Genomic DNA, 24944 nt, shown 5'->3' with positions numbered 1-24944 from the left:
TTAATGACCATTCCACCTTTAAAAGTCTTATTTTTAGTATCTGCCAATAAAGTTTAACTTTATGCACAATAAAGGCATCTTTAATATTTAATTTTATTTTTAACTATTTCACCTTCTTCCACATCCCTCAGTAACAACTTTAAGCAAAATTTAAACTTTTAAGTTGATAGAGAATTCATAAATGCTGCATGACATGAAAGAAGATAAAAAGACATATGAGGAAAAAAAAAACATTTTAATAAACTCATTACCAACAGCTTAGCAAAAAGAGGCTGACTGTTTTATAAAAACTTGAACGATAGCTCTTTTGACTACCTTAATTACTAGTTTCTGCAGTCTAGCATGGGACTTCTCCGTAACACTCATCACAAAGAGGGGGATGCAAATCAACATTTAATTAGTTTTATACAGACACACTATATATCCCAATATGACCTATACCCACTTCAATAGTGTTCCTATATTTATTTTCACATACAATTGCGTTGATACAACAGAAGAATCTTTAAAGTAAAAGAAACCCTTGTAAACGCAAATCTGTCATCTACGCAGCAACCATAACTGAATTAAAAAAATCCTGCAGAAATCTGCAGCGTTATATCTTAAAACCACATAGAGAGCGCTCTAAACTGATTTTGTTAGATCTTTCTTGTCTCACCAGGGAGAACTTTCACTTGCTAAGTAACAATTGAACTGTAAATCCTATATATTGCATCAAGACAGGGCAAATGCCAGCAAAGGGATCCACTGCTGTACCAATATAAACACTGTACACTTAGAAAATAGAACAGCAATTAGACTAAGATGCTTGTTGGCATAGCAGAAGCATATACTACACAGAAAGACAGGGGAGTTATATTTGCCCTTAAAGTTACCAGGGAGCCTCCAGCAACATACACCTTGTTTACTTTTGAAGCAGCACATTCTCTGTACTACACATTACTCAGCTGATGCTGCGTCACCCCAACATGACTTCCTAGAAAGAAATGAGCCCAGTCTTACAGAAAAAATAAAATCAGGTAACATCAGCTTAGAACTTTATCTTTGAGCTAGGAAGTTTAGAAATGCAGTAAACCTATTTTCTGAGGAAAACGCAAAAAAAAAGATCTAAATATTTAGCCCTCTGTGAAGATACTTTGCCTTCTAAAAACCTAAAAACAATATGAAAATATAAATCACTTATTTGTAGGGCATGTTATTCCACGCAATGACTAACGGCAATTACATCACTGCCTGCAATGCCATACACCAGCCTGGGGCCCCACATGAAATACTGACCACCCAGCAATACACAAGATCAGTTAGGTGAATAGTCAATCTTCTATAATTAATTTCTCTAATTGTCTAGATCTCTCAAACGTTTTAATATCTGCCTTAAGTTTAAGCACTAAGTTCAGTAAAGTATGTTTCCGAGACATTCCTTAATAATTGTAGTTTCAGTCATGTCCAGGGATTGTGACAACATGCTAAAACATGATTTTCTACTCTTAGCGTTAACTCTTAAAATAAATTATTATCCATTTACTCTTTCAAAGAAGAAACAAACTATCAAGTCCCAAGAGTCTGCAAGTGTTACTTCATGGCTGTCACCTGAAATTGATGTTTTTGAGATTTCAAAAAAATATATACACACACACACTTGTAATTCCTTCAACAGGCACTACTCATGTCTCTCTTGGACACAATACAAAGACAAAAAAAAAGATTAATTCATAAAGTGTTTACTATACAGACCTACATAACCATGACGAAGATTATTGAAGCTAATGCGAAAATCACAATCTTACATTTCTTGACTTCAGATTAAAAACAAAGACACAGTGATTCACCAACTATGCATCTACAGAGCTTCCTGAGCTAAGGCAGTTTCCTGAGCCAACGCACCCCTACAGAGCTCTTCTGAAATCTCAGGACACTTTCCCTCTCCCAGGACCTCTCTATTCTTGATCAGCACCATGAATTTGTAAAGCTTTTAAGTCATCATGCTCGTAATTAAGAGGAACACAGCAAACAATATCTAAAAGGGGACAATTTACACTGGAGGACACTAGCGAAATTTCAAAGCCTGTATTTTCTATTCCTTAATACCCCCTGCCACCAATTTTCCCTAGACATGCCACAAAATCAAAACGTATTAAAACTAGGTTTCTGTATTTTATAGCCTAGAACAAGTAACTAGAGGAACCAAAAGAACTCCTGAAAAATAAACCTTGACATTATGCAAGCCCTGAAAATTTCTTAAGACATTATTATGACTTCATTCCAGAAAATTCATTTAAGACTTTTCAATGCTTATTACTACTCTTGCCCTCAGGCTACTTTTGCATGCCATACCCTCCCACCTCTAAATAAGGATACCACTGATACCAAGATGTCCCCAAAAGGTAACTAAAAAAGCAAGGGTACTTGTAAGTATTACATTTAAGCCTGCAATAACACTGCATATTTTCACCAGCCCGCACATCAAACACACTGTAGCACACCTGCTTTCCCTGTCAGCTGGAGTATTTGGTACTTTTTCCTTCACTCTTAGCATGCACCTATACCAACTGAACTCTATAGATCAAGCCTTAGTTTTTTGTCCCAGCCCCAGAGATTTCTTGTCATTTATGTATACATACCCAGAGTCCACTCTCCATTCCAAACGAGAAGCAATCTTGCCCAGTTCACAATTTTGTCAAACACTATTTTGGCTTTATACCCTTACCACTCTCCATATGAAGTTATCTATTTAACTATTTCTAAGTGGGGTGATTTGTACTATTTAAAAAAGCAGGTGGAATTTTTTAAAAAGTGTTACTGATTAGGAAAAAAAGAAAAAAGAGAAAGCAAAATTGCAAGCTGAAAAGCAGAAATATGTAAGATTTAGACCACCACCTTTTACTCTACCTTCTACCATGCTACGACTGTGCCTACCTTTCACTACTGGCCATGATACCACACTCCAACACTTTAAGTAACAGTTTCAAAGTAAATTGTTATTAACTAACATAATTACTAGACTGGGTTTCAGACCAGTGGGTTTCAGCAGCTATTATACTGATTATATTTTTTAAGTACCCTTTAGGCATGAGTATAAAACATTATTCTCACTTGGGTTTAGTAGCTTAAACTTACTTGAAACATCATTACCAGCTTTAGTGGAAAGTATTTCAGAGACAGAAATAGACATTCACATAGAAATACCTGTGAGGCTGGAATATGTACCATACAATCCTAAGTCAAGCACAGCTATAGCTATGCCCATAAAAACAGCCAAGTGAATTAAACAGAAGTCAGGAAAACCACTACTTTCAATACGCAGTCTCTTAACCACCTCTTTGGGGGAGGAGGGGGTGCACGTTTGAGCAGCCTACCAGTGCAATCTTTAACTTTCTGGTGCACTTTCGTTCCAGCTTTCCCAGATCATCCTCCTCTCCTTTCCCTTAATTCATTCATTTCAATAGTCTCCAAACACTTTCAGACTTCATTTCTCAAAAAAATGTGAATCTGGGAAAAAAGCTGAAAAATAATTTGGTCCACATTTAGAGTACCTGTTAAGGCTGCCACTTAGAAAACCAGTCTGTTAAGACTTTTATTGACTAATACTCATACATGCTTTTTGGTGCACGAAGCATTATGCAGTTACATGTTCTTCATTTGTCTTTCACAGCACTGTCGCTATGAAATCTTCCTTTCTCCTCAACTACCATCTCTTTGGCAATTTTCTCTTTTGTCAGATCTGTGTCTCACTGTTCAGTCTTGCATTAACTGCTTCTGTCTTTTGAAGTGTTCCCCTTCCTCTAGTGTCCATGGCTGAACTATGCTTCTTAATGTTTTTCTCCATAGAAAAAACCCATACACACATAGCATACAGGTGTATGCAGACTTGCTAACAGAAACTGAATATACCATCAGCTCAGCTGAAACATACCCAAAACATACGCAGGATGGATCTAAGGCTATAAAAGAAATCCAATGGACTGAGTGCTAGTAGGCTCCAATACAAAACCTACATTGACCATTACTGATCCGAACTTCCCCAAGCTCTTCTGTGTAACAATGTCTAAGCTGCCCTTCATCTATGTACAATTAAATGTTATCACAGAACTGTTAGAAAATAAGACGTTGAAGACTATAAAATCTATAAGCTTCAGCACAAGGTACCCTTTTAAGTGGACATAGGTTAAAGCACAGACTTCCCAGTTTCATTAAACCATCTGAAAATAATATTCTCATGTCTGGTGGAAGGAATTTAAACTTACCTGTGTATTAACAATTTCAAGGAAGACCATTTAAACATTCCCCAGACTTTGCAAGTGCTCTCCTCACCCACCTTGGAGATGAGGTTGACATTTAGATTATAAATTAATATGTTGATTCATAGAGTACATATGCACTTCTGGTTCAGAATGGACAATGGACGCTCTAAGACCCATGCCCGGATTTGAGACATGTAACCACAAGTGTAGTGGCAGTGGCATGGGGAGCTGCACTGGATTTCTGCACACCAGTCACATATCTGCCTTTACTATGATGCCAACAACATTTGAATAAATGAAGCCTGTAAATCCATAAGAGTCTACAGAAGAGCCAGACACATTTAACCAAAGCATTTAGACACAGCAAAGCCTCAGTGATATGGTACCACTTAAAGCAATGATGGCAGGGGAAAGAGGCTGCTGAATGGAAAAAGGTTCATGCAAACAAATACCTGAATAGCAAAGGAACATTGTAATTCCTGTTAGTAATCAATAAGCTTTCTGCTGACTAAAGTTCCAGCTACGTAGCATAACACACAGGATTTTGCCTGCCTAAGCTAACTAACTTTGTTAATATGGCCACACTGTCTTGCACACAAACTATTTCACTTGCAGTTAAACTTCGGTATCTATATATGACATCTTTTAATGCACAAATACTACAAGACAACGTGCTAAGAACTCTCCTTTGAAACATAATGGTACTCCAGAAATGGACTGACTACACAAAACTGACACTCATCCCAAACCTATCCTCTGTGCTTACACATAGGAACATATACTGTTTATTGACAACTTATGTTTACGCTTTTGTCCTAGCTTGCCCTGCAAGTCAGAAGAAATCAGTTGAATTTTATTCTTCATTACACTAAACGTGGGGGGGATGACATTCTGGTAGTCAACATATTTACCTTTTTAACTGCACTTGCATTCATTGTGCAGCTATTCCTAGCAAATTTGATTTTTACCGTAAGAATGGAATGTGCATATACTTGAACAAAGACCATTAAAATCTTTCCTACTTGGAAAACAGCAATACTTCTCAAAGACTGACAGCTTGCCTGTGCCAGTGGAATTCCCCAAATGCACTCTTTCAGAAAGACAGCAAAAAAAAAAGAGAAACAACATCCAAAGCCCATGCAAGAATATACCTGCAAAATCTGATAGGCCACTGAAGCCTGTGCCTTTGTTCTATTATTGTTGCTACTTCCCTTAAAATATTAAGCTGTATTTGAGAGGTAATTGCAAATGCTAGCAAAGAGCAACCACCAAATATTAAAATCTGGATTAGCTCTTTTCATTATGATGCTGAGATGAAGAGTTTGAACATTCTGGGTTTGTGCTTTTGTGTTGGATTTTCTTGTTAATCTAATTGCTCTGGAAATATTCTGGTCTGATGAAAGCAGCAGGTAGGAGTTGAATAGTTTCAAGTACTCACCACCATCTTGTATTATCAGAGATTCTTAAAGAAGTACTCAGCCAAAACTCATGAAGCTGCTGCAGTGTTTGAATAACACTCTGCAACAGCATTCACAAACACATTTTCAGTGAATACATTTCTGCTTGGGTCAGAGCTCACCCTTAGCAACAGAAAACATCCTGGTTTGACCTCTTAAAAGCAAAAGCAGTTATTTGAGGGAAATCATTGCAGAGAATTAGCTGTATGTGAATAATATATAAAATGAAAAGAGGAAGATAAATGCTATGTACTCAGCAGATAACACTCAGATTTTAGCTTGACAAGCAAAACTGAAATAGCTATTTATACCACAAGAAACTCATGAGCGGCCAAAAGCACTTCCTTTTAGCATAGAGTTACAAATGTATCAAGTAGCCAAAAAAGAATTTCCAAGTGCCATTAATTCAGATAGAAGTAGTGGAAGAGCAGATTTGTTGTGAACTTGAAACTGGGAAGGAGTTAATCCTTTCTTCTTATCTTCCCATCTAACTATATTCTCACTCAAAATTTGCTGAAGCTTGCACAGTTTATTCACATCAGAAAAACATAAAATAACAAAAGGTGGGGAAGAGAAATCTGTCAAAAGGAAGAAAACATGCAATACCTCTAATCGCTGTATCCTTCCCTTGAAGAACATAAACAGAGAAGAATTTGGATAAGCAGATTCTTTTTTTGCAAGAATTTCTTTTGCCTCTTTCAGTCCTGCCTTGTTATCGCTGCCATCAAGGGCAAAAAAGGGACGGACAACTGTGTGGTACCACAAAAGAGCTAATCTAAAAGAAACATAAGAGTAAAAAGGATTACAGCTCGTAAACAGAGACTGAAGGATAACATCCTACACAGGCAAGTTTTTTAAATTACTCTGACAGACAAAGAAAGATATGAATCTTTTCTTAAACAACCTGGCTTTAAAACAAACAACAATGCTATTGCTATACAGCAACGTACTCCTAAACTGCACCTGAACATACAATTCAGTGCACATGACCCAAAGGTAAGGTAACAATCAAGCTCAAAGCATCAAAGCAGTTCGGCCTTTAGAACTCTAGATTTCAGAAAATAAAAACCCGACAGGAAGACTCTGAAAACAAATTGTTCATTGCGGGGGGGGACGGGGACGACTGACGACACACGGGACATGACACACAATATGACAGAGGGATGACCCAAAAAACAAAACTAAACACACATCAGCAGACACACTTGAAATCAGTATCAAAAAGAAACACATCCAGTGTTCAGGAGAACAGACATCTATATGACCTGCATCACTCCTGGAAACAAAGGCAGAGCACAAAGATTTCCAAGACCATTTGAAGGAGGAAACACCTCCAAAAATACCATTTTTCTTCCCCAGAAAGGAGAAAAACCCCGAATCAACAGGAACATTTAATCTTAACCTTTCTTAACCCATCAGAAATCTGATTCTTCTCCTCAAACAGAAGAGACTTTAGCTCTCCTGTCAATGTTTCAAAAATGACATCTGATGGTACCTGCAGTAGGTCCAGTAATAAAAGCACTGATTTGGAGATAATGGGATAATAAACCCGTTTATGAAGGCAGTTTAAATTAGGTCTGGCTAACCCTTCGCCTCATAAGACCACCTGAATGCAGTACAAAGGCTTGGGGAAAAGGCTACGCAAAAAATACTCTTCCAAAAAGACTCATTTTACTCAGATGCTAAAACTAAAAATACACAGGAAGAGATATTTGGCTGTTAGTAAGGATAAACAGCTAAGTGAGATCCATGACTCATACAACACGGTATGCTCTCTATAGCAGAGACTATAACTCAGGTAAATCTACTCAGCCTTCAAGGAGTGCTTTTATTTATTCTGCTGGCATATAAATTAATAGACATCACAATAAAAGGTACTGAAGAATACAGTGAAGAGCAAACCTCGAATACATGTAAATAACTAACAGCAGAGATACCTCATACACTCCGAAGTGATGAATTTACTAAAACATGGCATGTTAAACAACAAACTACAAGTTTATTTTACCTGCTGTTGTTTCCTTTAAAGCAACATGACTTTTTGGTTTTGACTTTTTTCCAGTTACTTATTTTTAGTATTAAATTATCTACCAAAGCATTTCAATATAGCTACTCACGTAGCTAAAGGGGCCTTCATGTCCTTACTTTCACTTGCATACATCAGTGAAGAAAGCCCCTGTAGGCGGTCTCCAGGAAAACCCAGCAGGTTGATGATTTTGAGCAGGTTTGGGGGCACCATGGATATGCAAAGATGAAAAAGTCCATATCCAAAGCTAACAGCACCTTTCAGTCTGTTTAGCGAATCCTCCGTTACACCTTCTGCAGCAATATGATTATCATTTGCAGCATCAGAAGTCAAGGATTCCTGAGTTGTTTTCTTCTGATATATTTCCTGAAGTGTATTAATGTCCATATAGCACTTATTGTAAATTTTCCAGGCTTTTCGGAGTATCCACCCACCTTTTATGTATGCTAAAAATCAAGGAAAAAAGTGTTTTAAGGACATATTTCAGAAGTAGAACATACTAAGCGAATGCTATTTCACAAATCCTAGGATGCTCTCTCTATTTGCATTAATTTGTTCTATAAAGGATTCTGTAATAGCTACTATCCTCTCGAAGAGTTCTGTTATACTGGGCACTACAAACTTAAACGCTTTTCAACCACAGACTTTAAAACAGCATGCAATACAAAGGGACTTCCCTTCAGCTGTGTAGCAATTCAACTGTCTAGCAATTCAACTGTCAGAAAGAAATAGAGAAATGAAAAAACTCAATGCTGGATTCTGCTCCACTACAGAATAGAGATGAAATGGCTGCCTGACAGAGAGAAGCAAAGCTCTAGGAAGAGATTACATCTCTTAAGCACAAATAACATTAAAAGACAGTTGATGGGAAAATACCGAAGCTCCTTCCTTTGGGTTATATAATAAGGTTTTCAACACCATAATTTCCCTGCCCCTCATACAAACACACCTTACAAGTAAAGAAAAAAAAAATCATAGGAAAAAAAAGAAGAATGAATAAATTTTATGGCTTTAAAACATTTTTCAGTTGCCTAAATTTCTCAATTTCAAATGCAAGCTGGGTACCTACATTTCCCTAAAAATCTGGTTTGGGGCATTCTCAGTTGAAAGTGAGGCAATTCTCAGTCTCATTACCCTCTCTACAGGGGGTAAAGAAAGGCACAATACACCAAAAGATGAAGATGTCCTATTTCCCTATTTACACAGCCACACATCTTGATTATGGCACATCCTTGGATAATGGTAAGTGGGAAACAGAAAACAAACACTGAATATACTTGTACATATTAACTGTAAAAGCAGACACCAGCACTTGTGTCTCTGATAGGAGCTCTGAGAGTTAGGAACTGCATTGACAAAAGGAGTTAACTAAAATGAGAGAAAATAAAAGCATGGTTATAGCAGTAGTGTTCTAAACAGGTATCACCAAATTTGCAGAGATCAGTGTTTTAACTGATGCCAAAATTAGATCACAACAGGTGGGGAGTGTCAAAGAAAAGCAAAATGCTTTTAATAGCAAACCATTTTTCATAAGCCTTTGAATCTTTAACAAAATCCTTACAATTACAACAACAACAAAAAAATCATCTAGGCAAAGTACCATCATAGACTAGATTACCTCTTTTTGGATTCTTGTTGTATGAAGAGGAGGAGATGGAGCTAGTCTGATAGTCTTAAGAAAATGCACTGAGAAAGACTGTAGAATTTGTATTCTCAGTTGTGACAGAAGGGTTCTGTCAACATGAAATTAAAGTATTAAAAAATTAATCCTCTATCTTGACCTCCACATTAAAGTGTTATAATAAAAAAAGTAAACCTCTACCATGATTCAGCTGCACTACAAAACTAACATTACTTCAGTTTTAAGCAATTAGGTCACTTTTTGGCTGCACAGAATATTTTAAAAGTTATGTGGTTCATTCACCACAAGATGAATGTTTATACAACAATGCACAGCAATGCAGCAGACTAATAAGGAAAAACCCACATTTTACTTATCCTACAGATAGTGTTTCTGCTAATAGCTAACTAATGTGTTCTGATGCGTGCATCAAATCGAAAGGATACGATGTGGGAAAAAAGTATAGTTTTATGCTTTACTTCCATCAGTGTGCTCTCATTTAACAGTTCACTAACAGCATAACCCTAATAGATTCGATACACTAAGATAAAACAATCTAACAAATCAAAATGACTTTGACTTTTTAAACATAAAAATTAAATCAAGCCCAATCACTGAGCTGATTTCCCCCATGAACTTCTGAAAGTAGGCAGATCCACAACAGCAGTGGTAAATATCAAGAAAAGGTAGTTCAATATTGCTGTGGGAAGCTAATGTAAGTTGCTGTGTTGCTAATTTTATGATTTGTATAAATTTATAATTTGTAATACATCCACGAGGGTGGAAAATAAGATCTAAAATGTGTGAGGCATATGAGAAAGCAGCTTGCATGTCATCATATGCTTCTTGTCAAACTGTTCCAGGAAGAAAAACACAAGACATTTTTTACTCATCCACTGATAAGAAATATTTGTCTGCCTCTGGAGAAAGCCTTTTTTTTTTTTTTTTAAATTACTCATTTCAATAGTCTGGTTACTATTTCTGTACAGAAACACAATATAAAAGAAAGATGTTTATACATAATCAGGAAGATAATAAACTGAAACAATAGATGCAATAGTTCAGCAACTAGCAGTCACTGAAGTGGCATTTAACCACCTGGAATATTAACTGCAGATTTCAGGTGTATTTTTCACTCAGTAGGCTAACCCAAATACAATGCATGTTCTGCAGTGCTCTGCTACCCACTTCAGTTCTCTGAGACAAGAGAGAAAGGAAACAGACACCATCCTCAATAAAAGCTTGCAGGGAAAGGGGGTGGGGAGGAAAACCCCCACAAGCGAAAACCTAGAACCGCATCAAAAATTTTAAGAAAACCTCCCTGCAGCACTACACACACAGCAGACAGAAATATCCCCTGAATTCTTGCTAGCTAGAACCAAACATATTCTTGATGCCACGGCCTGGAAGAAATAAAGTCTGCAGATCACAAAAAGCATTATGTCCTTGACTGAAGGTCTTAAGTGTTATTTTAAATAATCTGAATTTTATTTCCCTGGTTCCTTCCAGCTGGCAGCAGGGTTTTCACTGACAAGCTAGTCTGACTGCCATCTCTTGGTCTTCACTGATTTGGTAAGAGCCTAGGAATGCGCTCACTTTGTATACAACCTTGATCATATTTTCTATGAATGAAATGGATGAAGGCATGTTTTAAGATTACGCAAGAGATCAAGGAACGCAAGAGAACATTAGGAACAGCTTTGCAGCTGAGACAAGGAGGTCTGTATTCAACACAACAGGATTAACCTCTTTGGAATGCAAGGACACGCTCCGGTGACCAGAGAATAAGAACTGATTTAGTAGCTCCATCTTCAACACGCTTCATTTAAAATTACTTTCACTGGAAGTTTGTCACCTCCTTGAGTTGTCATGAACATAATGTATATGGGACATTAGGATTTTCCCAGTGGCTTGGACTTAAAAGCCTCTTATCTTGCAGGGCACACAAAGCATACAAATGCTACCCATCTTCGTACCAACTCCTCAAATGCCTCTATGGGAGAGGTAAAGAATGCCAACCTAGCTAAAGAGAATCAGTTGAATAGGATTATTGATATGAAAAAAACAGGAAGCTGTAATCTGTAGCAATCAAACTCATTTTATGATACTACTGCCTACACAAAGGTATAACCTCTGCAAGTGTACTAATCTTGGAATGTTTCAAATGGAAATGTGCTCGCTCTTATGAAACAATCACCTTTACTGATAGTCATATTGCCACCTTATGATCAAGTTTTATTAAAAAGCTACAATACAAAAAATGTATCTAAATATTAAAGCAACAGTATACCTGATAACTCTTGTTTTACAAATGAGAGCACAGCCAAGTATACTTGACAGTCTGCTACAATTATTTGTCTTTGTAGACGATCTATCATGGATAGGGAGGATTTTCGTCCATCAACCTGTTTAGATTATACAAACACAAAGCACAGAAAAATATTAACAAATACATAATACTAGTCTAAATCTGACAAGTTACACAATCCAGAATTAACTACAAGTAGTAGTATTGCTACTAAATTAACTCAGCATTTTGAAGTGCAAAACTATGCTAAAATTTCTCTCACAGATCATCAAGCAAGATCTTACTTAATAAATACAGAAATCTTACACATATACTAGGGAACAGATTTACATTTCACTTAATTATTCCTAAATGCATCAGACATGCAACTAAAAGATATTAGGAAGAGCACAGAAAGGGGTATATACAAGTGGCAGGGAAAACACAGTGCTTCTTCAGAGCAGAGTTAAGTATGTTAGGTTCAATACTTTGTTACCAAGTAAACTAAACAGTGAAGAGAAACAGCCTCTTTTTCTGCTACAGATCTGCTATGTCACACTAGGCAGGTCACTCACTGGACATTTCTATATTACTACTTTAACTAGTTCTCAGTCTGCATGCTTCCTTCATTATTTAGAATGAAAAGAATCTAAAATAGGAAGGAAAACTCCCTACAAATATGCCTGGCACACAGCACTCTGCAGCTTCAACATCACACCTTTTGAACACTATTAGAGCATGTATGAATTAAAGTTAGCCTGAATTAAGACAGACTACAAGGCTCCTGAGATGATTTTAGTACATCACTAATTTGAAGTGTTAGGAAAATAAGTACCAACACCAACAAAACCTGCTGATGAATTACCCGAGTACTTTATGATAATTAGGAAATCCAAGCAAAATATTTTACTTAATTTCTAAATTTATTATAAATCTCAACTGCTCTTCACATAGCTAAAGTCATCCATTCAAAATACAAAGATGACAGAAGGGAAGTTTCCAGAAATACTTATCCAATACACAATTCATAATTTTATAGATAATGTTCTTACATTCTTTTTAATTTTATTCTTGATTGTTTCTATAACTCCAGCTTCTTCACTTTCACAAAGTTTCTCTGTAGCCTTTAAGTCATCACATGCCAGTTGCATTTTCTCTTCTTCAAATGTCATCATAGCATTCTACCAAAAACCAAACAGGTTTGAATGATAAAAATCACAAATATTTTTATTTCTACAGAAGGTACAGGACAGTAAGTTTTCATAAAAACTTGACAAAACTTACTTTCAAAAAAAAAAAAAAAAAAGAGAAGTATTAATACACACACACATCAGTACACATACCTACACAGAAATACCAAACTAGCTTTACCAAAATTTCAGGACAAATCAGAACATATTAAGTCCTAAACCCTTACCTTGAAGCTTCATATACAGTCAAACTGAATGTGCTGTCACATTATATTAAATGGAAGAAAAAGTAATATAATTTTCAATTATTCTTATGTTAAGGCATGATTCGCTTCTGTGCAGGTACTCCTTTTATATAATTCATCTATATAAATAACAGGCCTCCGAAGTCAGTAACAAGTAACAGCTATTGCATTTTTCAAAATAATAATCACAATTCCTACATACGTAAGAAAAAAAAAAATCACATCCGACTCCAACTACTGCTGAACCAATTTAGAAAGAATTTCAGGACAAGTAACTTATTCTCTTGATGCTTTATTAAACTAAAGCTCTGAATGACACAGGCACACGAAGTGCTGCTGCTATGTTTAGAACAGTAGCTAAGCAAAGTATTTTCAAGATCCACTGGTGCTGCACTGTGATGTTACACTGGTTCAGTGCATCAATTCAAATAAGCAAGCCCGAGAGATTCTCCTTCTTTCCTTTCTCCTTTCCACTCACTTAAAAGCAAGCATGCGCCTCAGGAGATTTCCTAACCAATATATTTTTCCATATTGTGTAGTCTAGAGACACTAAAGAGAATTCAAATTATTTTCATTTACAACTTACCTATTTTTGGCATATTATAATAAATTCTGTCTTTAAAAGGAGTATTGTCATAGTTATTTTCTGGTGCGATCTAAGGTTAAGCAGCAAAGTCAGAATAAGGACAGTCTAAAAAGCAAGATCCGAACTTTTTCTAATACACCTGCTCAGGTTTTACATAATGTATTCTAATTTTTAATACACTAAAAAAAGAAAAGCATTTAACAGACCTAACCTGCTCATTGTGACTCTTTAGTCAATCAATATCCTCAGCTCTTGTATATTTTAAAAGGAAGCAATGTCAACAGATCAAATTAACAACTTTCACTTGGCAGTATGATGGAAAAGTTTTCAACAGCAAAAGCTATCAGGAAAATGGCATTTAGGAGTATTATTTTAATAATACCTCTACTGCTCACTTAAGACAGGGTTTTATTATTGCTCTTTTAATGGAACACATAAATATTTCATACATTTGAGAAGCTGAATCACAGAACCTTTACTTTCTATTTAAACCACATGAGTAAACAAGTTTTATATAACATGACTTGTTTTAAATGTATATAGAATCTAAAAATTTTAAAAATTTAAGTTTCATAAAAAGAAACAAGCTAGAGTATCCACCATTATGAACAAATACATACACATACAAACATTAAGCACAACAGATGTATACTCTGCTCTCACCTACTCACCAAAAAACTGACAAAACTGGCTCCAAAACTCATTAATGGGCTATGGTTTCTGTAAAGAAAACAAAATGTAGTAACTATATTTACATATATGTCCCATTGTAAAGATCAATATTGCATTTTTTATTTTAACTTATACATCCGTACACAAATCTTGGATTTTTTTGTATCAAGTTACAAATACATCATTCTGCAAGATATAATGGAAACAGAAAGCCAAAAGCTTCATTATTTTCACTAAACAATATCTTAAAAAAATTTTTCAAGCATCAAGCTGTAGATATTTGGGTTTTTTAAGAGAAATCACTGCCATGAATATACATTCCATGCAGGTAAAATAAAAATAAAAATCAAGAGCTACAGAAAATTAAAAACCTGCTAGTTCTACTCTTCTCTTGCAATCCATTACCAAAATTTTGACCTAGCAGACAAATGTTAACTAGTTCTATTAAAATTCAAGTTAATCTGTTCAGATTTTAAAAGAATGTATATGCCACATAACATAAGTTGTTGGAAATACAAATTTCTTATAAAGCTTACAGGTTTATAGCTGCTTTGTTTCAAGTCCAGAACACATCTTACTACATCTTACTATACTATGTAGAATGGTTTTAAGATGCTTCACCTATTCGGTTTGCTGGAGTATCCCAAAAAGGTGAAATCAATTGCTAGAACAGAAAATGCAGGCAAACAAAATCTTGGTAATATATGGGACAGGTTTCAAGTTTCAGGGTTATTGTAGTCACACAGACCATGAAGCTCCAGTGACATCACACAGAAGGCAATTGAAAAAAAATATAAAGTTTTCAGGATCTCAGCAGTACCACTGATCCCCACTGTTCAGCAGTGGGTTGTCAGGTTATATAAAAACACTGACTTCCAGGATTTAAGAAGAGGTAACCTTTATGCTACAGGTACATGTATTGCTACAGCACAGTAATTATGCTGTTTCGAACTTAATTTCGCAAGCACCCTATTAGAGTTTTAAAATAGGACAGGCATTTGAAAAATATGGAGAAAGTAGTATATTGTTTATTACAACATATATTCCCAGTACTAAACTCATATTATAATACAAGAGTTTGGCTTTTTGTTTTGTTTTTTTTAAAAAAAAAGACAGTAATCTATATTTCCCATACCCTCCTCCCTCCTTTTCTGATTTAGCATAAATATATAAAAGCAAGGACATGAACAAAAAAGAAAGAAAAACAGGGAGGATAAAGGAGGTTTGAACCTTCCCTTTTTATATATGTTCCTCATTTCTGGATATACATATAAATGTGAGTTCAACATAACTTGCACCATGTTTTCATTCTTTTCTCGAGAAGAATAATTTTCTTCCCATTTGTTGGCCGGCCAAAGAACAGCTGCCAGTATATGCCTCTGCTATTCAGTACCTGGACTGTTTACTAACAGCTGTGTTACACAGAGCACCAGAATTCAGCTACGGGAGTTGTACTTGCTGCAGCTGACACTTTTCAGCATGAACTCTTGCTGCAGAGGGCACACGGCTATCTCATAATCCACTTTTCAACTCATGAGGCATGTGGGACCCATTCAGCAGCCAGTACTACCACCATACACTGCAGCACATAACCTTCACCATACGTTTCAAGGTCACACCTACTACATTATCAACACCTAATGGATCTACAACTGCAGAACAGATCAGCACAAGAAATTACATCCTTATGTACAAAGTTACACTTAGATCATACCTTCAAGGAAGCTAAAAATAAATCAAGTGTTGCATTTTTGAGCTTCCTTAGATCTACATACACAGAAAGAAAGCAACTCTGGGGAGGAAAGCAGCTAAGCATCTCTAGATAATCAATCTTTCATACTGAAGGCCATTCAGAACAGAAAATTAACCGTTAGAGAAAGATTGCTTATCAGAGTGAATTAAAAGTACTCAACCACAAGTCTTTGAATACAACCAGAACAATAAAAATAGATGACATAAGAAATAGTTAAATACGTAATTAGGTTTGCACTTCTCAACAAGATCCTTAGAGCACATCTCTTGAACATTAAGTTTCCGTTCGCAGTGAAAATGTTACTTCACTCGCATGCACAGATACAAAGAAATTATTTTAATATAATAGCTAAAATTTGAGAATCTGAGCACCTGTAAAAAATTTACTTGTAAATTTGGTAAGTATTATACTCCTATTAGAACTTCGCACAACAGGACTAAGATTTTGAAGTGGGTTTTCTTCCCCTCCTCTGAAACGTGTGTGAAGTAAATCAAATAAGCTAAGCAACATATGCATTTGGCTCTCAGAAGAAAGTAGCATCCAAGTATTCCCTAGTACCTGACAAGAAAGGTGTGCATTCGTATCAGCAAAACGTAAATACAAATCAAATATTGTGGAATTATAGAATTAATAGTAAGTGTTGCATATGAAAACATTTTAAGTTCTAGACTACTTTTCATTTTCTATGAATTTATAAAGAGATCCTAGAAATAGTTACTGAAAATTTAAAAACAATTAAATACATCAGCTTCAGAGGTAAACTGATTTCCTGTCTATGGAAACAGTATTTTCAAACAGAGCAGCTTGAATAATGACCATGTTTGGGAGTGAAACCACTGAAATTGAATAAACAGGAAGGCAGCTGAGAATCAAAGAACACATATATGCTGTTCCAGCAGCTAAATACATATAGTAATTAAAAAAATAGGCTATTAAAAAATTTAAAAAAAATTCTTTTCTTTTCAGGACTTTAAGAACCTGTTCTTAACTGTGCACATAGTGTGTGAACATTTAAATGTATATTTCGAAAACCTTTTTATTTCTTTTTGGTAAATTTTATTACAATGTTAAAAAACGAGCCAGCTAGTTACAGTTGAGAGCCAATTGCTCTTCCAATATTACAAAAGATACTGAAGCACTTGTTACAAGTGATGAAAGTTTGTCCAAGTATTTTTACATATATTTTTCAAGTAAAACTCAGTTTTTTCCCCAAATATTTATCTTTTCAACTGATTTTTCAAAACTGCTTCCCTACTTGCACTCAGATACTCACAGCTAGCCTTGTTTACAATTCAAAGATGAGACAACAAAAACCTTGATAACATCATTCTCTTCTGAATTTATCACTAGCTGCAATACATGAGGTGAAATGTTGCAGATTCATTCTTTTTAATTTTCAGTCTATCTATAAAAAGCATTGTCATTGCAGCACATATGGGCTGTAGCACATAAGGACCCTGAAGCAAGAAAACATGGTGCATAATATTATACTATGTCTGGGAGATGCTTCTGTTGAGACCATGGAGTCTGGCAAACAAAACATGACAAACTTTACTGTAGCAGCTCCTCACACAGAGTTTGTGTCATCACTAAACAAAATAAGGAATGCTTCTATCACGTTCCTACATAGTCACTCAGTACAGACTACAGGTGCAAATTTAATGGAAGATCATTTGTTAAGGTAATCTCAGTGTTTAAAATCCATTTTAAACAACAACTGTGTTTAGTGGTCAGTCTTTGTGAATATTACGTTGACTGATAAATTCTTCAATAGTTTAGAGTTATCTTTTCCTTGAAAGCTAAGAAAAAAGTTTGCAATGGCACACGACTGTCCCAGTAAACACCAAGGCATGACTAACAATGACAGTAAGTTTCTGAGAAAAAGCACAATTCATGAAAATAACCCTCAGCTTAAACTCCTTATACGTTTGAACTTATGTCAGCACCAGACATGATTTTATATCTTTTGACAGATTCCAAAAAGTTGTTAAGATACAAAAAAAAATAAAATGATGCAGCACTTGAGAAAATACTAACAGCAAACCAATGGCCTTATTAATGTTGACAGGAGTTATGGAACTGAATATAAATGAACACTGGGACACTGCACTGCCCAGGTTGTCCTCACTACTTTGAAGCAATAAACTCCATCAGGTAAAGAAAAATCTCAAGACTTAATTAATTCAAAAATCCAGTCTCCAGACATATTTTGTAAAATACTGTTTGTACCTCACCCACAAAACTAGGACTCAGAATATACCTGTGTTACAAGAAACCATGCTATTAACACCATTTCTACAAGATTCCACAGTAAAAGGTTCTACAGATCAAAGAAGTTGGAACATAAAACTAAAGTCATAAGGTGTAGCCCTTTCTTCCAGGTATATAAACTGGTGTTATGAGAGACACTACTCCTCCCAAACAACCCTAATTCACCTCATTTCATGACACATCTTTAAGATGTTAATTTGCTTTCAGAAGAAAGGTGTTGGCCAGGTGCCATTTTCACACATGATGATAACATTCAAAGGTTTTAAGCCTTGGTTTAAAAAGGCTGAGATAATAGAGCCCAATTTTACCTTAAAAAAAAAATAAATGAGAACTGAAGCACATCAAAAGAAAAATCAATTACTTCCACAATATCTTCTTTTTTTCTACAGCCATTTCCATGATAGTATTTCACTTCCAAATACATCAGCTTCTAAAGCTACTACCATCTAGCTCAGGTTCAAATTTAAGTAATGTAATTAACCTGCCAGCATCTCCTCCCCACTTCTACAGGCTCTGCTACATAATACTGATAGTGGTGCTCAAGCTGAAACAAAACAAATTATTTTCCTCCAGAGTGGTAGAGTAAAGCTTAATGAAAAATGAAGAATTCAGGCAAGTTCACAGATAAAAATAGAAGCAGCTACCAACTATTTTAAAATAAGCAGAAATAAATATAACCCATACATAAATCAAAGCATGGGTGCACTAGCAAGCATGAAAAGTCTTTATAATATCTGTATCTTTCAGAGCTGATTTCTTCAATGTTAAAATAAAACCCGCTTACTATCACACCTCTTCTGCCACCAAATCTGACTTCTAACATCAGAGTTATTAAATCAGATTTTTGTTAAGCTTCCTGTCATCTTCCCTCGGACTTCTAGCCACCAGATTTTGTTCCTTATGCCAAACGGATGTCCCAGCCTCCCTCCACCATTTCACCACTTCTCTTGGCAACAAGACCTGTCTCTGTCAAGAGGGCCACAAAACTAAGCATTGCATTCAATGTGATCATCACTATGTACCCAGGTCTTGGAAGACTTAAATTGTAGAATACTTAAATTTTTTCTAATCTATCCACATAAAACCAGCATCAGTTTTCCAGTTATGTGTATCACTATTACTACTAACATGCTCTGCCTAGCCTTAAGCAATGAAATCTTCCCTTACAAAGGTATACATTTAGAATATTGCTGCTAAAAATCACCTCCCTCGTACATAACTCACTCTTCTATGTATCCATCTAGCAGCTGCTCATCTGCCCACCGCTGCAAAAACCAAAAGCACACAGGGTTGCTTCCAAGGCACTTATGACCTGCTCTCACACTGCCAATGAAGATGTCATCATCCTTCTCCCAATTATGTCAGTTTTCACCCTGCTGTCCTTATCTTTAGAGAAGCTACTGAAACAACTACTATATCACTTAATTTTTTTTAATGTTCCTTTGCTGAACTCCATAAACAAGAATTTCAACAGTGGTTAGACTGCCCATACATGGACTATAACCAATCTGCTGACCCATGCCAGCTTAATGTCACCTTGTTTCAACTTGTATTTGGGTCAAAAGTTTTTTTAGCCAGATATACTGTTATAGATTGGTAATATTACATTGAAATACCTACCCACAATGGAATTTCTGGTCCATTATGGAAGTTTGTATGTCTTAATACATATACTATTTAACATATCATAACTTTAAAAATTGCAGGGTTTTCTTTTTTTCTCACTTTCCCATTTGCTCCAACTTTCTACACTTCTCCATGTTCTGCTTTACCCTATCAGGTTGTACAGCATGTTTTCCTACACTGACACTATTCTTTAAGTCTTTAAAGATTCTGTCTTAGAATCACATTTCCTCTACAACATCATTTTCTTCTTTCAAGATGACCTTATTATATACATTATATTTATCCATCTTGCATCATTTCTTTTTTCATTCAGATGCAAACTGAAAACTTTACCAAGCCTTCTCAGAAGTGTCATTCATGCAAAGAGTCAAACATTTCCCTGGTAGGAGACAGAGGATTGTCAGATTTCTTGTAAGATAATATCCCTTATGTTACGTTTTATGTTGTGAGTCAACATTCGGCTAAAAAGCTCCTGATTTTATTTGACACTATCTTCTCTTAGCTGGAGGAAGTTTTTTAATAATTTCTGAATTGTAAATGCTCTTAAGAAGCAGAGAAAAAAAAAAAAAAAAAGGTCTTTTGACAGTTTCTTCTTTTCCTAGATGTTTAGGAATCCACAAAGCTAGAAGGGGAAAAACAACACTCCAATTCCAGATTTGTTGCTAGTGTCAGGGTAGTTCACATCCCACAGGTTGACTGTGGGCTCCATCTCCAATGCCTATGTCTTTGCTTAACCTCTATGTCTCCTGCAGCTTTCACAGCCACTCAAAATTCAAACTGATGAAAACTGGGATGGTGTCAGCATTGATCAAGCTGAATAGAAAGATTGATACCTGACGGTTTTAAATATGAGTTAGCACTGTGGGGACCCAACACAACACAAAAACACAGCATTAAAGACAGTGGTGCTGCCGTCTGTTGCAGATTTACAAAAGTATTAAATCCATTGGGTTTTGCTTCATGTTCAGAAAGTCGTCACCACTAGCAGGTGGAGGATCTGGGCTTCTTATAAAGAAACAAAAACACCCACAAAAAAGATTATGCAAATGTTGATGCTACTTGCAGATCACTTTTTCAAACACTGATATCCTCCCTCAATTATAATTAAAAACAAAACAAGTCACACACTACACCTGAACTGTTTTACAGGGATCATCAAAGCAGTTCCAACTAAATGTTGAATACAACACACGACAGACGTGTTCATCTGACTTCAGGTTCTAAATAAGTATGTATGAGCTCTAAACACCAAAATATAAACTACTACTCTCCCATGCCCAACACAGAAACAATAGTTCCATAGGCCATAACTTCAAAGTACCACCACTCTTTAAAGGCAAGATTTACTGGTGTTGCAAAAACACTGAAGAGCAAAGAATGAACCACATCCTACCTACTCTGGAATGACAGCTGTCCTTAGGCTCATCAAGGCTGTCTACTGTCCCATAAAGATAGCAGCCTTGATCCGAATTAATTTTTCGCAATATCCTTCACATGGAAAATGAAGAAAAATATTAATCAAAAGCAGAAGCAAACCCAGTAGTTTCTAAGAAACACTTTTAACTAGTTTAAGTGATGTGGCTAATGAAACTGAAGTTTTGCTGACTAATTGAGTTTCCAAATAGTCTTGTAGGTTCTTAAACAGTTTCCGTAAGAAAAATGATTTCTTTTCCTCCCTTCGCTTCTACGATTCATCTGATAACTTTTAAGCTTCTGAAACAGAGCTAAAATACCTGCATAGGCAGTAGTCTAGAGTTAACATGTTCTATTATAAAAGGTCACTCAAAATATAGACAACACACATCAAGTTCAAAAAGCTGCATTTTGTCAGACATCTTTGAGCTCTAGTGCTTCAAGTTACAAACATCCATATTAAATTATGAAGAGCTTCCAAAAGTTGCTCATTTGGTTGACCAGTCCCATTTAGGATGGGTCCTATTTCATAATCTCAAGCATACACCAGTAAAAACATACCCTTTCAGACTCTATGCAAAGAAACATGTAATAGCATTACTAAGTCCTTGTAGGAAGAATGCACCCAAGGCAAGTATAGAATCAGAAACCATTGGGAAGAAAAAAGTGGACGTCACTGCATACCAAAATCCAAATTTACAGCAAGTTGAGCATACTTTGCTGTATCTTCTCTCCTACATCTAATGCAAAGATTCAACATACAGCTAATCTGCAATTCAACAGATGTCTATTAGTTCACAGCAAGAGGAACTCTGCTACGAATTTCGGGATAAGGTAGACAGGGCTGGAGATTTTCACAGTCATGTTAAAACCAAGATGGTGATTATTGATTTATGAATCATGAAACCACTCAATATAATGCAGAAATCCTTATTTATTCCTCGCAGGTAGTGTTTAAAGGCCAAGATCCACCAGTACACAACTTAAAGGCACTTCTTGATAAATATCAAACAAAGAAAAACCCACACTTGGAGAAAAAAAGAGTAGGTAAGTTTCTGTGTTTAAGAAATCCTTAGTAATAAACCTTCTAGATAACCAAGAGAACAATTTGCAGAAGAGATCATCATTCACCCTTTCAAGGGACAATTAAACTGCATTTGGAAAATAGGTATCTTAACAGTTTTACTCCCTAGCACTCATAACAATATAAGAAGTATCACATATTTAGAATTACTAGACTACTTCCAGATTCATACTACTGAGAGAAAGCAAAGGCACAAAACAAAACCAGAGGGGAAACCTCATCAAGCGATCTTTAACTGGCACCTTAAAAAAAATACACAACACAAAAACAAACCATCAAAATCACAGGCTCCTTAGATACCCAGAACTGACAACTACAACAGGTTTAAGAAATAAGTAACTCTTAGGCTGCAACCTCATATGAATGTGAGCTGCACGTTATGCACGTAAGGAATGCCAATTCAGGACCTTACTTGTCACCTGCAACATTCCAGTTAGTTCTACACAACAGTATCGTGTATGTAGCAGCACTATACACTAAAAACAGAATGACATGTTTAATATTTGACTGAAGCAGGTACACAGCGAAGTTATTACTCCATTATTATTACAGGGTGTTTTCTTAATCTGTTTCACTCCACCCACTCTACCTCCAAATATCCTCTTTGTAAATAAAAGTACATAAGTACACCACCACAATGAAGTGCTATTTTAAGTCAACGAAAATCTTTTTTAATCATACAGACAACAGCAGTATAGTGCATATTAATTATTTATAACATATGCGCAATTACAGCAGCTCAAGCCTGAGTGGGAGACATCAGCCCTCAGACAAAAAGCAAGCACAGGTATGGGCGATCTCTCCTTTAACACTGACTTACGAAGCTGTGTTAACACCATGCCTACCGGATGACTACTCACACACAAACCTAGGCACGATGCACGTTGCGATTATGAACATAATCTCACAGCCTGAATATAAGCCACAGCAGCATGTCAAGGACCTCCTGCGGCTACGCGTTGTGCTGGCTTCACGGTTCACATCGGCGCATCGGAGCGCAAAGCCCCAGGCGCCGTCCGCAGGCGCACGTGTGTGTTTACTCACGCACGCCGGCGACACGCAGCCACAGCCAGCCAGGGACCCCGCCGACCCCCGCCCAGCCCTTCCCCGCTCCTCCAGCAGGGCGACGGGCACCCCCCGCCGCAGCCCACCGCCCCCGCCAGCGCAGCGCGCTGCCCTGCAGCCCGGCACAGACCCCGCGAAGCGGATCCGCAGCCCCTCACCCAGGGCCACGAGGGTGAACCACGCGCGCCCCTTCCCCACGAGGCGGCAGCCAGGGGCACCGACCCCCCCGCTCCCGGGAGCCAGGCAGGGTGAGGCTGCCCGCGCCCACCCTCCCGCCCGGGGCGGCGGGCCCTGCGCGCCTCACGGCTCCGCCGCCCGCCCGCCGGGGAGGCCGCCTGAGGGGCCGGCGGGGCAGGCGCGGCCGCGCAGGTGGGGACAGGTGCGCGGAGGCCGAGGCGCCGCCGGCGGGGGGTGCCCGGGACCGCGCTGGGGCAAGGCGCCCGGGGAGCGGTCGGCGGAGGGGCGGCCGGGGCTACCTGTATTTCTTGAAGAGCTGGTCGGACTCGCGGAAGCCGTTGTTCAGCAGCATGTTGATGCCGGCCAGCGCCAGCTCCGCGTCCTCGATGGGCAGCGGCGCTTCCCCGTCCTCCCGCCGCGGCGGCGGCTGCTCCGAGCCGGCCATGACGATGAGGAGGCAGCGGGACCCAGCCGACTCCCCCCTACCTACCTACCTACCTACCCGCCCACCTACTAATCTATCTACCAACCTACCCGCCCACCCGGGCGGCTCGGCGCTGCCTCAGCGTGCCCGGAGGGAGGAGCCGGGGGCGCCCGGTGCCCACGGAGCCGCGCACGCAGCGCCCGCCGCCAGGCCGCGCTCCCCCGCCCGCGCTGCGGCGAGCCGCCTCGCGCCCGCAGGTCCTCCAAAGGCAGCGGCGCCCGCCTCGCGCCCCAGCGCGCAGGCGCCACGGAGCCGCGCAGGCGCGGCCGCAGCGTGAGGGGCCGCCGGCTGTAGCGGCCGCGGGGAGGCTCCTGCGGCGGCGGCGGCGGCGCCCCGGTGGGGGGGCGGGCGCTGGCTGCCGGCTCCGCGGTTGTTGGATCTCTGCCCGCGGGCGCTGTCCCCCTGGCACCGGGGAAGGTGTGGCGCGCCCCGGCGGGAGGGAGGCGTGCGCCCGGTGCCCGGTTCGGAGGGCGTGCGCGGAGCTCGCTTGCTCCGTCCCCCTTCGGGTGTGTTCCCTCGGGGAGCCTCTGCCCCGCGGCGCGCCGGTGGCGGCAGCTGGCCGGCCGCCCTCCCGCCGGGCGGGCTCTCCGATCCTCGCAAAACCCACTGGGGTTTTTCACGGGTGGGGTGCGGTAGCTGGGGCCGCAGCCGAGCCGTGGGTGTGAAGCACTGAAGTCCTCTGATAAAGCAGCTTTCCCTTTTCAGAGAAGCGATTTGGTTTTTTAAGTCATTCTGGTCGGTGGCCG

At 38.4% G+C, this 24944-nt stretch overlaps 1 protein-coding gene across 7 annotated transcripts in view; it reads right to left on the bottom strand.

Moving 5' to 3' along the window:
* TTC39C (tetratricopeptide repeat domain 39C) overlaps positions 1-24417 on the bottom strand; it is a 49468-nt gene extending 25051 nt beyond the window's left edge. For all 7 annotated transcript variants that reach the window (XM_040586944.1, XM_040586942.1, XM_040586948.1 and 4 more), the window contains exons 1-6: positions 24014-24417; positions 14325-14373; positions 12685-12813; positions 11636-11750; positions 7816-8170; positions 6305-6473 (exon numbers count right to left, since the gene is read on the bottom strand). In XM_040586944.1, the coding sequence (XP_040442878.1) occupies positions 6305-6473; positions 7816-8170; positions 11636-11750; positions 12685-12813; positions 14325-14373; positions 24014-24159 (963 nt within the window). In that variant the 5' untranslated portion in view covers positions 24160-24417. The remainder of the gene's footprint in view (positions 1-6304; positions 6474-7815; positions 8171-11635; positions 11751-12684; positions 12814-14324; positions 14374-24013) is intronic.
* Positions 24418-24944: the final 527 nt, after the last annotated feature.

This window comes from Falco naumanni, chromosome 3 (assembly GCF_017639655.2).
Source record: "Falco naumanni isolate bFalNau1 chromosome 3, bFalNau1.pat, whole genome shotgun sequence".
Taxonomy (NCBI): domain Eukaryota; kingdom Metazoa; phylum Chordata; class Aves; order Falconiformes; family Falconidae; genus Falco; species Falco naumanni.
This window is presented reverse-complemented; position numbering and strand designations above follow the sequence as displayed.